Genomic DNA, 16,256 nt, shown 5'->3' on the forward strand with positions numbered 1-16,256 from the left:
GGCACCGGCCTTTGGGCGTGTTCACATGATGTGTTTTGTCCTGCATTTTCATTGCGTTTGAAACGCATTACAACAGCTGAGGAGTGGTGATTTGGCTAATTACATCACTGTTTACATTTGTTAACACAACATTAACGCAGGTGTTAACATCATGTTTACAACGCGTTTTGTAAATGGAAACGTTAACAGTAATGTAATTAGGCAAATCACCTCATCTCAGCTGTTGTAATGCGTTTTAAAACGCAACGAAAACACAACCAAAGCGCAACGTGTGAATGCGCCCTCTGCAATGTGTCAAAAACGCATCAAAAGACGCAACGCATCGTGTGAAAGCGCCCTCAGTCTCATGGACATCAGATCTGTCACAACAAAAAGTGGATATTCAGGGGAGTCATTTTTGTTTTGTTTTCTTTGTTGTTTTCCATGGTTACAAAAAAAAAAAAAACAACAACGGCAAAAAACTACACAACACAAAAGATGCCTCACACTAAATTATTATAAGGTTTTTCTTGCTTTTTTTTCTGTTGCAAACTTGTAATGTTTTTCCAGGTTCCATGAGTGTGCGTTCACATGCTGCGTCGTGAAGCGCGTTTCAAAATGCAGCCAAACTGCTGGGTTATTTTACTACTTTAGAACAAAAGTTTGGATGGGAAGCAGGACAGTCTCAGGACCCCCCTCTCCTCCCCCAGCAGCAGGGTGCGCTCTGCCCCAGGTGCTTTCTATAGGGCTGTATTGGAGTTTTCACACCTGGTGGAGAGGCAGATAGCAGGCAGGGAGGGGGCAGGATGAGTGTGTGATCTCTCCCAGGCTTTCCTCCAGCTGCTGGGGAGGGGTGTGCTCCAGGACAATGCTCCTCCTTGCTGCTTGTGCTTAGAGCTGGACTTCCCCTAGTGCAGGCAGATGCAGGCAGCACCACAGCTAGAAGCACACACACTCTGTGACTAGGAGGGTCTCCTCCTTCTCTGGGGTCCCCTGGGATACTATCCACCCCATCATCCTGCACACTCTGTGGACTATTACCTAGGACCCTCACTGCTCACTTTTGGGACTGTGTATTTTGGCCTGGATCCCTTCTATCAGGTGAGAAGATACAATGTATCTGTTTTGTTTATGTTATTTCCTTTTGCTCTTTCCTATAATTCTCTGCCCTTGTAGTGAGTGTATTATACAAGTCCCAGGACTCCCGCAGGGTCCTCACCCCACCCTGTCTTGTGTCTGGGGACCCCCCTTACTAATTCCCAAAACTATAAAAGTAAACTGGATGAGACTTGTACAAGTCTTCTGTGCCCACATTGTGTTACCTCATATCTGCCACAATGATGGGTGGGCGACATGGGGTAGACTCTGAATACTTCCATTTTTATGTTTATTTTCATGATCTTGTTGTGTATTTTAATATTTAATGTATTTAATAAACTAAAAAATCTCTAGTTTATAAAGTAAATGTAACTTTTTTTTTACACCTATATTATATTCACTTTCATATTTTTGGCTTTCATATATCTGTATGATCTCTATAGAATAAGTGTCTATTCTCTCCCATCACTCATAGACAGTGGAGTCTTTAATACTATTTTTTTATTATTATTATGTCTTCAGTTTAATAGGTGGCTTTTAAGTGTATCATTATCATTTTTTTTTTTTTTTTTTAAAGATTGAACATCCTATTATAATGTGATATAATTGTCCTGGGTTTAGTGTTGTCAGCTCCGGGTGACCTTGCGCACCTTGTTCTACCTGTTTTGTAAAATTCCTCCGCCGCCTACATGGTTTATTAAATGAATATTGTATTTTTTTTTACTATGAATGGATTAGTCACTGCTTATGGCTACTACATGATTGTAGGTTTTGATGAATGTTCAGCCCTCAGCGGAGTCACTGGATGATGATAAGCTCTGGGATCCAGGCACATGCTCATCCACAGATTGTCTGGGTGATTTGAATGTGTTCTATATATGGGAGTAAAAAAAAAGTGGTTTTAGAAGTATTTTTTTTTTTTTTTTTTTTTTTATATAAGGCAAAAAAAATCCTAAATTGTTTATTTTTCCAACCTGTTCCCTTTTGGCTTCTAAACTAAATTCAAAAACTTTTTTTTTTTTTTTTTTTTTTTCAAATTAACGACTATGGGGGGGGGGGGGAGTTCTAATTTGATCATTTTTGTATTTTTATCATTTCTGGCAAGGGGGTGGGGTGTCAGCTTTCCCAATGGGTTGGCTAGTGAGTTACGAAAAGGTACGTCATTGTGTGTCTTTGTAGGGGGAAAGCTAATGGTTTGTAAGTGAATTCTAGGGCTCTAGGGTAGGAAACAATTTAACTTCCAACTCTTATGTGGTTAATGATTTGGTGTAGACGTAAGATAATGGCCCTACTTGAAAGCTTTTTTTTTTTTTTTTTTCCATTTTTATTATGATGGAACTAATGCTTAAAATGGAGTTCTATTATTTTTATATAAAAATAAAGACTTCCGTGTGTGAACACTGCCTTAGGCATGTCCTATATCTACATGTGTCTGACACATGTAGTCTTGTCATTTTGTGGCCATCACCTTTTTAGTGCACAAAAAAAAAGTCCTTAGAAACGGCTAATTGTTTCCATAACACAGTTCAAAAACCTTGACTTTTTTTGTTTAGGGGGAGGGGGGTTTCAGGTAACTTTTGGTAGAGATGTTTGTGCCCCCTCTCATTTTGTGATATGACTAATGATCTCTGTGCTCTGTACTTTCTTATTTGTCATATAAAATGAAGGAACGTTCTTTTATTCTTTGAGTTTTTATGTCGGGTTTGTGTTTTGCGCACACGAAGTTCTGCACTTTGATAGGAAAAGTCTTTGTAGTTTTAAAGACAAAAGAATCTAATTTTGTAGCTGCAGATGTGGACTTTGATGTGGTGAACCCACCCCCAGCGTTTAAAGTGCAGGCCCAGCTTTTACATTGAAGTCACCAGACAAATTAATTTGAAAGAGGGGAAGGAGGGGGGGGGGGGTTGAGAATTTTTTTTTTTTTTTCTTGCCGCAGCCATGTGTGCTCGGGTTTTCTTTACAATATCGTTGCAATTTGCATTTCTGTTTTTTATAGTAAAATGAACCATGGTCCCTGTGAATTTTTCATTTTCATTCACTTTTCACAACAATAGATTTTTTTTTTTTTTTTTTTTTTTTTTTTTTTTTTTTAAATTTCCGAGACTTTATACCTCTTAAATAGAAATCTATTTTTTTTTTCCTTTTTGGTTTAATTTTTTTTTTCTCTTGTGAAATACATAAACATGTGTATCTAAGAAAATATTGTTGTGGGTGTGACCATAAAAGGAGGTGTGGCCCTCAGTAGTAGAGGCGGGGCTTTTTGCCCAATGTCCTCAGCAGAATTAAGGTAAAAGTGTCAGTGAGTGTGTTGGAGACCTTTGGTGTCTGTCCTCTTGCAGGTCAGTTTTGAGTCTAACTTTTTTTTTTTTTTTTTCTTCTTCGTTTTTTAATAATATTGCAGAAAATGTAAAAATCTGGGAGAATTTAAAAATTACATGGAGGACCTTCAAAATATTTGGGCTTTACTGAGTAACAACCCTAGCTCCATAAAGTTTTGGTCTGTCCTCGTACCTGTTGTTGAGCCTATATATAATTTTTTTTTTTTTTTTTTTTTTTTTTTTTGCATGGAACGTGAGCCACTTATTCGGTAATTGCCCTAAGGCTGGCTGATGTTTTTGATTGACCTCTGATCCAGCCTGTTTTTGTTCCCCATGTGCCTGCAGCAGCCTTGGGGCTGGGTGTGATCTGATGAATGAACCACCTCTGCCGGTGACCTTGCTGACTCTCATTCATACAATGGATTGCAGGCCCTGCCCAGGTTGGACTTGTGTTCATTGTGTGGCTGAGATCATGAATGGGGAAGGTGTTGTACGCGTGTTTCACCCGTCCATATGTTCTGAAATAATCCTTCTGTTTGGCCTGTGTACACAAAGGTGTGTTGTGCGGCTCGGTATCAGGCCTCTGTTGTGTAAACCGGCCTCTCGCTGGATCACGTTACCTCTGTTTTTAATGGACGGGTACTTTTGGCTGACTGTGCGTCCAGGAGTTTAATAACTTTCCAGTATTTGTAATCCAGTTGCTCTGTTACGTTTATTATGTGTTTTTGCTTTTTTATTTTGTGTGCACAGTTTTTGTATTTCACTTACGGTATCTTCTCTAGAATGGGGCTAATGATTCTGCATATCCCTCATATTTTTATTCTATAGAGCCAATGACCGCTTCCCTTTGTGCACAATATAGGATTTACAGCCCTAGACCTTCGTATCTTATACTGTACCCTTGTAAAGAATGGCTGGAACATACAATACAAGCTCTTATACCTCTTGTGTCACCCCCCTCATATAGACTGTAAGCTCTTGTGTCACCCCCCTCATATAGACTGTAAGCTCTTGTGTCACCCCCCCCCCCCCTCTCATATAGACTGTAAGCTCTTGTGTCACCCCCTCATCCTCATAGACTGTAAGCTCTTGTGTCACCCCCCCTCATATAGACTGTAAGCTCTTGTGTCACCCCCCCCCCTCATATAGACTGTAAGCTCTTGTGTCACCCCCCCCCCTCATATAGACTGTAAGCTCTTGTGTCACCCCCCCCCCTCATATAGACTGTAAGCTCTTGTGTCACCGCCCCCTCATATAGACTGTAAGCTCTTGTGTCACCCCCTCATCCTCATAGACTGTAAGCTCTTGTGTCACCCCCCCCCCCTCTCATATAGACTGTAAGCTCTTGTGTCACCCCCCCCCCCCTCATATAGACTGTAAGCTCTTGTGTCACCTCCCCCCCCTCATATAGACTGTAAGCTCTTGTGTCACCCCCCCCCCCTCATATAGACTGTAAGCTCTTGTGTCACCCCCCCCCTCATATAGACTGTAAGCTCTTGTGTCGCCCCCCCCCCTCATATAGACTGTAAGCTCTTGTGTCACCCCCCCCCCCTCATATAGACTGTAAGCTCTTGTGTCACCCCCCCCCCTCATATAGACTGTAAGCTCTTGTGTCGCCCCCCCCCTCATATAGACTGTAAGCTCTTGTGTCGCCCCCCCCCCTCATATAGACTGTAAGCTCTTGTGTCACCGCCCCCTCATATAGACTGTAAGCTCTTGTGTCACCGCCCCCTCATATAGACTGTAAGCTCTTGTGATCGGTGCCCTCACTCCTATTGTTCCATAGGACTGTTATTACTCTGTAATGTAATATAATATTTGTTTATGTTCCCCAGAATCCTGTAAAGTGATGTGTAATTTGGCACTATATAAATAACGATTATTATATGGGGCAGGTTTGGTGAAGATTACCCCTGCTAGGGTATGAATATCATATACATAAACCTTGGTCCTTTGCTGTAAGAAGCAATATTTTCCAGACGCCAGGGCCAGCCCTGGGAAGACGGAATGGTTAATAGTATCCTGAGATTCTGAATGAGTTTGTTGCTAAGCAGCCCCCATACATGTGTCATCTGGCCGGTAGCATGCTCTGCTGGCACGTGAGGCCTATGTTGTGCTCACATTTCCAAGCTGATTCTATGCAAGGATTTGTATCGGCTCAATGTAAAATCTAGACAATGCCATATATTGTAATGCTAAGGTTCTGTATACAGATGGAGCAGAGGTTTTTTGTTTTTGCATTGTTTGTTGTGCCCTGTGATGATATAGATATATATTATATGCCATATAGTAATGTAGTTCACTGCTGCTATATCTCTATAGCACTATCTATAGGTCTCTGTCGGCTGTGGTTTTCCGGAGTCCACTACCTAGTTATACTACATGGAGGAGAAATTGCTAATGATATCAGACATGTGAGACTTATGATGGCCATTTCGACTTTACATATAATGGTCAAGTTGGTCTCCATGACATTTTAGTGTGATATTAATATTTCTTTCTGTTGGACCCAAACCACCACCTCCGAAATGGTATGGCCCCTCTTTAGAGATGATGCAAAACTACCGTAAATTTGGAAGCAAACGTGTCTGTTCTGAATAAAGCCCAACTACTACAGTTCTTTGGGATTGGGTAGGGTGGACTACATTAACCTTACCCAAAAAAAGCTTTGATGGCTCTAGGGCACCAATCTCTAGATCATGGGGGGGGCCACAGTTTTGTTTTCTCACCATTTGCTTAGCGGTTATATTTGCCCTGGCATGTTGGGAATTGTAGTCTTGCATCAGCTGATAAGACAATGGTTTTTGGTATTCGTCTACGTGATTGTTGTCAAGGATTTTTTTTAAATTCTTTTGGCAAAAAATTTTAATAACAAAAAGGTCAATCTAAAAGGAAACTGTTTTGGGAAAAAGTATCAATTGTTTGTTTGGGGAAACATGAATGAAACTCAGCTGGAGGTGCTTTGTGTCAATATGTGCAGAATGGGTGAGATACTGTCAGGGTCCCTCCTCCCCCCCCCCCCCCCCCCCCTGTTTGTGACATCAAACTCAACACCTCGGGCACTTCAGTCACTTCTTCAGAGTGAGTCACGCCGGCTCGTCTTCTCACATCTGTCCCTTCTCGTGTGCTTTCCCTTGATGTAAGGCGTCCTACTAATAAATACTGTTTGCTTGAGGGACTCCATAGTGATCAGACAGACTGTCTCTTGTGGGGTGGGAGAAAATTCTATGGAAAAAGAAAAAAAAAACATTCAAAAATTTACAGTCCACCTGGATTTCTCTTTCTAATCTAGATCCAATGACTGAGTTTGAAATCCGCAACATGGATCAGGTGGCTCCGGTTTACAACATGCACCGAGGAATCCTGAAGGTAAGTCCATTGTGACCAGTTTTTGGACTTTTTTTTTTTTTTATATTTTGTCTTGAAATATTTTTGAACCTTGAATTTGTTTTGGATTTATTTTGGATTATTATATTATTGGAGCAGGATAACAAAAGGGATTAAACTGAATCCCTTGTATGTCTGGCACAATTTGTGCTCCGATTCTTTATTGGGACTCAACATTCTTCTGAGCATTTGTGGAGTTTTGGTATCAGGTTCTTGGTTGTTTTGGTTAATATTTTAATATTTTTACATTTTTTTTGTTTGTTTTAATAACATGCATACAATAGAACCCGTGCATTGCATAAAATGTTGTGGTCTTGTGGCTTACATTTGCCGTTTTAAGTTTGCATGTTGGACAAAGGATTTTGTGTCTCCTGGTATTTGTTTGCTAAACTAAGGAATTTCTGGCCAGTATTTGACGGGTCCATGTCCCCGCAGGTCTGCTTGTTTCTTATCTCTTGCACCGGCCCAGCATATTTGCACACAGTATACATGGTGACCCCGCCCGGTTTATTTGCATTGTGAGTCACGGCTGCTGTGACCCAACCTGTTTTGAGTGCAGACACGTTTTAGATGAGTGATATCTGATTTTATTGACCAGTGTTATCCATAGTTTTACATAGAATTTCTCATAATCCTAGGGAAACGTCTTAAAGGGGTGGTCCATTTTGGTTAAAAGGAGCATTTGATGTTTAATTGAATAGTGGAGGAGCCTTTAATTCATAACAAGTGTTCAGTTTTCTTATAGCACTCCCAGAGGAGAAAGTAGGGATTACACAATTCCGGTAGAAATGGATGGACTGCCAAACTGGTTTCTTCTATATCTGTACTATACTTTGTTTTTATGAGTATGACCAAACCAAGATATGGTCCAGCCGGTCTTTCACACCTCTCGCCCTTGCCTGATCACTGACTAAGTAGTTAGTTTCTGCAGGCGTGTATCATCTTCTCCTCTGTAGCTAATGACTATAATGATGTGATTAAAAGGTTTTTATTTTTAGAGCTCGTGTAGCAGTAATGAATAGAGCCTTGTTCATGTGAAGTGTGGGAGCCCACACAATGTGATCTGTAGCATAGAAATGTGTACACTGGTGACACGGAGCCGTTTCTTGCTGAGCGGTTGTCAAGAGGACGTTATTCCTAGTATGGGTGGGCGCATCGCTCGCTGTATTTTTATACAGGACCCTGCTTATTAGTCCTCCAATTACTGCCTGTTGGAGAGGTCCCTGGTTAATGACACAGAGTTCACTCATCGCATCGCATTGCAATCGACCTGCGGTAACTGTTTTTGTTCTCGGTAGATGTCTGCCATTGGCTGCCTCCACATTTCTGACTTGCACACTTAGCCAAGTCAAGCACTCAAGTAGGGAGAAAGGGTTTGAGGTGTATGACCACCTTTTAGTGCCAACTCTATGAAGGTTGGTGACTGCTTCAATGTCCCATCTACTGTGCTGCTTGGATAACCTATAGTAAAATATACTATTATGTTGTAAGTCCCCTGTATTAATATTTCATCCTTCCCTTACAGCGGCAGCTGGCATTTGACAATGTTAATCTGTCAACGTCGATATTCACGGGATTATACTCTGCATATGATGCGTATGAAGAGGAGCAGGCAGTACCTACCGGCCTAGACTCCCTCTCTCATGGTAAGACCTGTTGGGGGTAATATTTTTTTATCAACCCCATATTGTATTATGTTAAGAATTGGTCTATACTTAGGAATATTAGATAAAAGGAACCTATACCGGTAGTAGGCGTCTTCGTATTGGGCCTTTGCAATGTATAGTTTTGGTGCCATCACCCAAATATGCCATGTGTCAACACAACTGCTGAAATGTCCAATCAAAAGATTGGAACGTAGTTTAATATGTATGGCGCTACTTTGTGCTCTTTGCACGTTTTCTTTGAAGTCTTGATTTCTAAGAATTTGGAAGTACCCCAGGTCTCGTTGGTGAAAAACAGGTCCAACTTCATGTAATTTGGTAGATACTTTGGTGCCCAATCCTTTGTTGGAGTGGCCTACAAACTAGAACCCACACCTGGGTGCAAAATCCTACACATTCATAGTGCAACTTTGCATTAGCAGTCAATATTTAGTAAGGGGCATACTTGCTGACCAAGCCTCTTGGCTCTCAACTTCATAAAAAATTTTTTGAATTGCCTTTTTCAGATTCCGGCAGCTGTGAATTGCCCCTCCTGACCCCGTGCAGTAAGGCTGTAATGAGTCAGGCACTGAAGGCCACATTTAATGGATTCACAAAGGAACAGCGACGGCTTGGAATTCCCAACAGTAAGTAGTAATGAAAAAAAAGATTTTTTTTTTTTTCAATTATCTGACATTGCTACAGTTTGAGAATTGAGAGCTGAATATATGATGAAAGGGCCAAGGAGAGCTGGAGAAAAGATGATTTTGGTCCCTAAAAGGTTATTTGCCCTCTGCAGCAAGTGGGACCAACCTCTTCCATCAAGCGATGTTCCACCTATCAACCTGGTAGCTCTGTGAGGGGAAAAAAACCTGCATAGCTCAGTCATGGTTGTATTGCCGTGTGAGCCTTTGTCTGCGTTATCAGATATTTTTTGGAAAATCCCTTTGTCATAATGAAAGGTCTTCATTACTTAAGTACTGTCATCATTGCCTGGGTCTGTATATGTTATAAGGAGTGTAAGTCGAGTCTACATCACAGGAATTTCCATTTCTGAATCGTACATGGCTGTTGCGCAACATCTAAACATTTGAAGCACGTTCTTCGACTTCTCTGCCTGACATTCTTAGTCATTGCTTCACATTTTCCAGAGAACGCACATTGTTTAGCATTTTACTAGACGGGATCTATAAACATTAACTTTTATTAATAGAACCCGTGACCTTCTGTACACACAACGGCAGTATATTAAGTGTTGGGCAATTCTTTAATGGGTTATTGGTAAAGGGGTAATTGGTAAAGGGGTAAAATCCACAGGTTTTAGGACATCAATATGATTGGTGGAGTTTGGACCAATGGGGCACCCACCATTCCCAACAACGGGTGTACCATTGCCAGTAACAGAGTTGTGGGAAATAAAGGGACAGGTTCAGCTTGTGTCCTCTTGCTCCATTCATTTACCAGGAATGAGACCCTTGTTCTTGTGATTGTTAAAGTTTATGTGGTCGGACCCCCAACAAATCCAATTCACAGGATAGGCTACATCCTTAAATACATGAAATTGGCACAGCTCCCTCATTTTGTAATGTATTGACATGCTTGGTCCTCCAGAATGAGACCATCTTAAGACTCTTTGGCCAAAATTTGAGTACATCAAAAGCCAAACTACACATCCCCTTTAATATCTCATCCTTTGCTTTCTTTTAGATCCATGGTTGTGGAATCAGACTCAAGTGTGCCAGTGGCTTTCTTGGGCTGTCACAGAATTTTCCTTGGAGAGTTTAAATTTTTCAAAATTCATTATGACCGGCCAGGACTTGTGCAACTTGGGGAAAGAGAGATTTTTGGAGCTGGCCCCGGATTTTGTGGGTGACATTCTCTGGGAGCATCTGGAACAAATGATGAAAGGTAATTAAGGCAACTGGCATGGAAACGTTTGTGAGCTATGTAAATCATTTGTAATCCCTACCATCGATGCATAGATCTGGTGGCCTAGGACTAGACGCTGGCATTTCAGGGCTCAACGCTGTAACTCGTATTCCTTTACTCTTCCAGAACAAGAAAAGATTCAAGATCAATATATTGACAGCTCCAGTCATCATACAAACTCCCAGTGGATAAGCAATGACTCATTAAGTAAGTAACATTCCTTCTAATTGCTTTTGACCTCTTTATGAGATAATAATTAACCATTTTTTAAAATTATTTTTACGAACCACATATCTTTAACATTTTCATAAAGCCATATCCAAAATGGTGGCTTTTCGCAACTGTTCATAGCCGTATTGGATGGCTCTTGCCAAAAATATCAGGCCTTTTGATTGGCGACCCATTGTAGTTGCAATGAGCTTAACTTCTAAGTTGTCTCTTCTATCAAAAAATGACTGGAGGGTCCCGAGTTGAGTCCCCAAATGGATGTTTTGAAAAATTTTTCCAGATCCGCTGAACATACATGGAAGTTTTGGGAAGGTCATAGGCAGTGAACCCTCCCAGGTTAAGGAAAATCTACCACCAGGATCACGGATTATTTGTTTTTTGTAAAAAGCTTAAAGGGCAGAGTCTGGCACACACCAGCATGTAAGTGTGCTTGGTTTACAGTCCTTGATACTGGTGATAGATGTCCTTTAAATGTTTTAATGGCACACCAATTGCCCTACTCTGAGCCCTTAGATGGACCTATGATCGGGGCTACTGTGTTATTGGAAATGTTGTCCAAAAAAATTGTTGATGCCTATTGAGTGGTGGTGAGAACCCAAAATTAATATTTGATGATTGAAGGGTTTACTTCATAGAGTGGTTATCAACACAAGCTGGAGAAACTCTACAAGGGTTTATTTTATTTGGGGTCCTGGCCTCACCCTGGTCTCATCAAAGCTGGCTAGTTGGATTATAATGGTTAACCAGTCACTGCCCATCTAATTTTTTTTTCCCCTTTATTTCTAGGCTTCCGTATGGAGCCTCTGCATTGTGTATCTCGTGTGCAGAGTTACCCTAAGACAGAAATGTACAGTGACCTGTGTCCCATAACTCAAGTCCCAAATCTCCTCCCAGTCAAGCAAGAGTTTCGGAGTTATTCCTGCATGAAATCTATGGGAAATGGTTATTCGTCTCTGAACCAAGAATATGGTCAAAGCAACATGAATGTTCTCCTGAACTCTCTTAATTCTGGTAAGTTAAGCTATGAGTATGAGTACTGCTCTTCCCATACACAATTTGTTTTTTTTGTTTTTTCATTAAACTAAATATTAACTTTTTTTTATTTTTTTCCCCCTTTAGTAAAATCAATGGACCGAGACTCTGTAGACAGCGGCACAGAAAGCTTTGAAAGTTCTGATTCTTTGCTACAGTCATGGACAAGCCAGTCTTCGTTGGTGGACATGCAGCGGGTTCCTTCTTATGAAAGCTTTGAGGAAGACGCCAGCCAGTCTTTATGTCTAAACAAACCATCTATGTCTTTTAAAGACTATATTCAAGACCGAAACGAGCCAATGGAACAGGGCAAGCCAGTTATACCGGCAGCTATTCTCGCAGGTTTCACAGGTAAGATATTGGAGTTTGTGTAGATGCCAAACTTGTTTTGAAAAAAGTGCGGTTAGATGATATCACTAGGACTCTGTTCACTTCCCTGAGCAATAATTGCCAAAAAGACACCCAAACCCCCCTTTATTTATTGCGAGGTGCCAACCACAAATTAAAGCGTAACTTACTGATCCCTATTCTTCAACAATCATATTGGCCTCCTGAGGGCAGCAACACAGTAGAAAGATGGAAAATTTGCATAATTTTAGCTTCTTTCCAGTGTCGCTCTGTAGACCTGTAGGGGCCAGCAGGAGGTCCTCCAAAGATAATTTGGCCCTGTCTATTCATTCTCCCTCTTCCTACAGTCCCAATTAGCAAAGTAAGTATCAAAATATGACTGAAAGCAGCATCTTTTAAGTTGCTTGGAACTGCAGGAAGATTCTTCGAGTCCTGTCTGTTGTGCTGGGGTGATGGCCTGGGTGCCAACATAAAGGACTCCCGAGTGCCGCCTCTGGCACCCGTGCCATAGGTTCGCCACCACTGGCCTATACCTTCTATAAAAGACTCATGTGTACTGTGAACTACATTGTATTTGCTTTTATATCTATATATCTTCTACTTATATTAACATATGTTATCTTTTTTATTTTAGGGAGTGGACCAATTCAGCTTTGGCAGTTCTTGTTGGAATTGTTGACTGACAAATCATGTCAGCCCTTTATCAGCTGGACGGGGGATGGATGGGAGTTCAAGCTCACTGACCCAGACGAGGTTTGTATTTGTTATCGTTTTTTCTTATGGTCTGATTACAGATATGGGTTCAATAGATTGACTTATCGCCATAGTGTGATAACGCTCCGCCGGTGTTTTATCTTTTATCAGCTGCCGATTAGTGACTAGGTCATCAGAATGTTCCCGAATGATTAGAAAACAATATCGCTCTGTATTTATATGCCCTGTACTAGTTGTTTGTGACGTTTATCCCGGACGAGCCCCCAATATTTTGTAGGAATACACACAGACCTTTGTCTTTTGTCAGCAGCAGTAGATATTAAAATAATTGTGAGGTCCAAAATAAGCTTGTACTAATGTGGTATTTTTTTTTTTTTCCAGGTTGCTCGCCGATGGGGAAAGAGGAAAAATAAGCCTAAAATGAACTATGAGAAATTGAGTAGAGGACTGAGATACTATTACGATAAAAACATTATTCACAAGACCTCAGGAAAACGTTATGTGTATCGGTTTGTTTGTGACCTCCACAATTTGTTGGGTTACACAGCAGAGGAACTACACGCCATGCTTGGTGTACAGCCTGATACAGATGAATGACTCTATGAAGATGCTATACCCAAAGCACACAACTTGTACTGTGAATATAATGGGGTTGACTGAGATGACCCTTACTTTTTTCGGTCACTAATGGACTTTTGAAGGCCGAAATTTATGACGGAGTCTGAAAGGCAATGCGTTTGGAGACCTTTCTAGGAAGTGGTTTGTGTTGTACTTTCTTGACTTGGTGATACTCTGAGTAGAGCTCTGAAGGACATTACACCAATTATTTTTTTTTTCATTGTGTGCGTATAAAATACATGTTTTAACACTGAGGGGAAAGGGCGAAAAGAAGGACTTCATAGAAAATGACAGCATATCAGAATCTTAATTTGTATCATTTGTCGCTGAAAAGTTGATGTAAATTGCTAAACCGTCTCAGAGACTGCACTTTAACACTTCATGCTGCCTGAGTCTGCGGGTCTTGTAGTTGTGTGTTGTGTGTTTTTTTTTTTTTTTTTTTTCCTCAGATCATTTCAAGTGCATGTAAATACTTTTTATCAAGAATTTTCATATTTACATAATTATTTGTTCCACAAGGGATATGTATATTATTTGTATTTTCAGATGTTTTAATTTTTTTAATGGCACATGGAACGCCTCTCCCATCACCCTTCTTTCTCAATTCTAAGCTTCATAAAACTGCACATTTTTTTTTATTTTTTCGCATTCCAAAAGTAATATATCTAATTTTAGTTTTGGGGACTCCATTGGTTTCTTACAAATCTCAGGAAGTCTTTTTAGCTGGCAAAATGGATGTACATGCGGTCTACAGGGGAGACTCTATGTAATTTATCTACGTGTAAGAGTAGAAAAACTTGCATGGAACCACTGGTTATGCAGTATAACACAAAGGTCCAGGTTACTGTGTTGTATAATTCTAGCTTTTCATGGCGACCAATAGGGGGAGCTAATGTCCAAATATTTAAATCAATACTAAAATGGTATACAACAAGCTTGATGTGGTTTCCTAAGCAAAAATTGACAGTCTATCCCAAGGATAGGTCATACATATATTGGAGGGGGTCCAACGAATGAAACCCTCATCAGTTAGCCGACAGCTCCATTCTCATTGTGGTCAATGCAGCCTAGCTCTCATTCATATGAATGGCAACTGATTTGCAATGACCTGCTCTGACCCCTACAATGTGAATGGTACGGTCTGCTTGCTTCCCGTTTTCTGCTGAAATGTTTTTCTGGGCAGGTTCAAAGTAAATTAAAGTTACTTATCAATATAACTATTGGAGAGACCCTTATAATTCTGGAACGTTGTATCCCCTTCCCCCCCTTACTGTATCTTTGTGTTGATGCCATCTGATCTTCAGAATTCTATGTTCTTAATTTTACTGCCTCCTGGTCATGGATGTGGAGGAATTTTGTGTAGCAGCTATTTTTACTGCAAAATATTATACTGGATACTAATGTATTTTTGTTTAGTTTTTTTTCCTTTTTGTTTTTAAGAAAGGTGTATTTTATATCTAAAGTGCCTTGTAAAATAAAGCATATATATTTCTGTATAAAGTTACTAGAGCGGTAGCAGATGCAAATTGACGGAATTCTGATTAAACTGTTTTTGGAAAATGTATTACTGGTCTGTATTGATTTTAATCTTTTCTGTATTGATCCTGAGTTACATCCTGTATTATACTCCAGAGCTGCACTCACTATTCTGCTGCTGGTGCAGTCACTGTGTACATACATGACATTACTTATCCTGTACTGATCCTGAGTTACATCCTGTATTATACTCCAGAGCTACACTCACTATTCTGCTGCTGGTGCAGTCACTGTGTACATACATGACATTACTTATTCTGTACTGATCCTGAGTTACATCCTGTATTATACCCCAGAGCTGCACTCACTATTCTGCTGGTGGTGCAGTCACTGTGTACATACATGACATTACTTATCCTGTACTGATCCTGAGTTACATCCTGTATTATACTCCAGAGCTGCACACACTATTCTGCTGCTGGTGCAGTCACTGTGTACATACATGACATTACTTATTCTGTACTGATCCTGAGTTACATCCTGTATTATACTCCAGAGCTGCACTCACTATTCTGCTGCTGGTGCAGTCACTGTGTACATACATGACATTACTTATCCTGTACTGATCCTGAGTTACATCCTGTATTATACTCCAGAGCTGCACTCACTATTCTGCTGCTGGTGCAGTCACTGTGTACATACATGTCATTACTTATCCTGTACTGATCCTGAGTTACATCCTGTATTATACTCCAGAGCTGCACTCACTATTCTGCTGCTGGTGCAGTCACTGTGTACATACATGACATTACTTATCCTGTACTGATCCTGAGTTACATCCTGTATTATACTCCAGAGCTGCACTCACTATTCTGCTGCTGGTGCAGTCACTGTGTACATACATGTCATTACTTATCCTGTACTGATCCTGAGTTACATCCTGTATTATACTCCAGAGCTGCACTCACTATTCTGCTGCTGGTGCAGTCACTGTGCATATACATGACATTACTTATCCTGTACTGATCCTGAGTTACATCCAGTATTGTACTCCAGAGCTGCACTCAGTTTCTTCTCTGGTGCAGTCACTGGGCCACACTTATTAAATTGGCTGAATCCGTTTTCTGTCATACTTTGCACTAAAAATAACATCATCAATCTGCATCATGGTATGGATTTTATTCAGAATTTTGCCCATAGATTTTGATGTAAAAAACACATGCAAAAATCTCTAAGGGCATGAAAGAAATGTAACATGATTTTTTTTTTTAAATTTTTCACCCCCCCCCAAAAAAAAAAAACGCATTTGGGGCAAATGAATAACTTTTTTTCAAGTTGGCTGTAGTCGGCTTACTTTAGCAGCGATGCGGGTCTTTTTGCAACTTTTTCAGTATGTAAGGAACTAAGCATGGGGTCAGTTGTACTTCGTTTTGCATCAAAAAAAAGTCCCAAAAACTAAAAAGAGAAAAAAAAAGCTCCCAATAAA

General features: G+C 40.4%; 1 protein-coding gene across 3 annotated transcripts; it reads left to right on the plus strand.

Moving 5' to 3' along the window:
• The first annotated feature begins 817 nt into the window (after positions 1–817).
• Positions 818–14,858, plus strand: ETS2 (ETS proto-oncogene 2, transcription factor). Of its 3 annotated transcripts, none has more exons than XM_072138770.1 (10): positions 818–1,080; positions 6,688–6,764; positions 8,308–8,428; positions 8,953–9,072; positions 10,133–10,333; positions 10,481–10,561; positions 11,369–11,593; positions 11,702–11,965; positions 12,597–12,715; positions 13,058–14,858. In XM_072138770.1, the coding sequence occupies exons 2-10, from the start codon at positions 6,693–6,695 to the stop codon at positions 13,271–13,273; spliced, it is 1,419 nt and encodes a 472-aa protein (XP_071994871.1). In that variant the 5' UTR covers positions 818–1,080; positions 6,688–6,692; the 3' UTR covers positions 13,274–14,858. The 3 variants fall into 3 exon arrangements, with proteins under 3 accessions (XP_071994871.1, XP_071994872.1, XP_071994873.1); XM_072138771.1 differs by lacking the exon at positions 818–1,080 and adding an exon at positions 3,372–3,416; XM_072138772.1 differs by lacking the exon at positions 818–1,080 and adding an exon at positions 6,510–6,534.
• Positions 14,859–16,256: the final 1,398 nt, after the last annotated feature.

The sequence above is a fragment of the Engystomops pustulosus genome, chromosome 2, assembly GCF_040894005.1.
Source record: "Engystomops pustulosus chromosome 2, aEngPut4.maternal, whole genome shotgun sequence".
Lineage (NCBI taxonomy): Eukaryota > Metazoa > Chordata > Amphibia > Anura > Leptodactylidae > Engystomops > Engystomops pustulosus.

Bases quoted from the DNA above. Each gene is read 5' to 3' on its own strand.
- ETS2 (XM_072138770.1), top strand. From the start codon at position 6,693: ATGACTGAGTTTGAAATCCGCAACATGGATCAGGTGGCTCCGGTTTAC. The intron at 11,966-12,596 runs GTAAGATATTGG...TTTTTATTTTAG, and splicing joins TATTCTCGCAGGTTTCACAG to GGAGTGGACCAATTCAGCTT. The intron at 12,716-13,057 runs GTTTGTATTTGT...TTTTTTTTCCAG, and splicing joins AGCTCACTGACCCAGACGAG to GTTGCTCGCCGATGGGGAAA.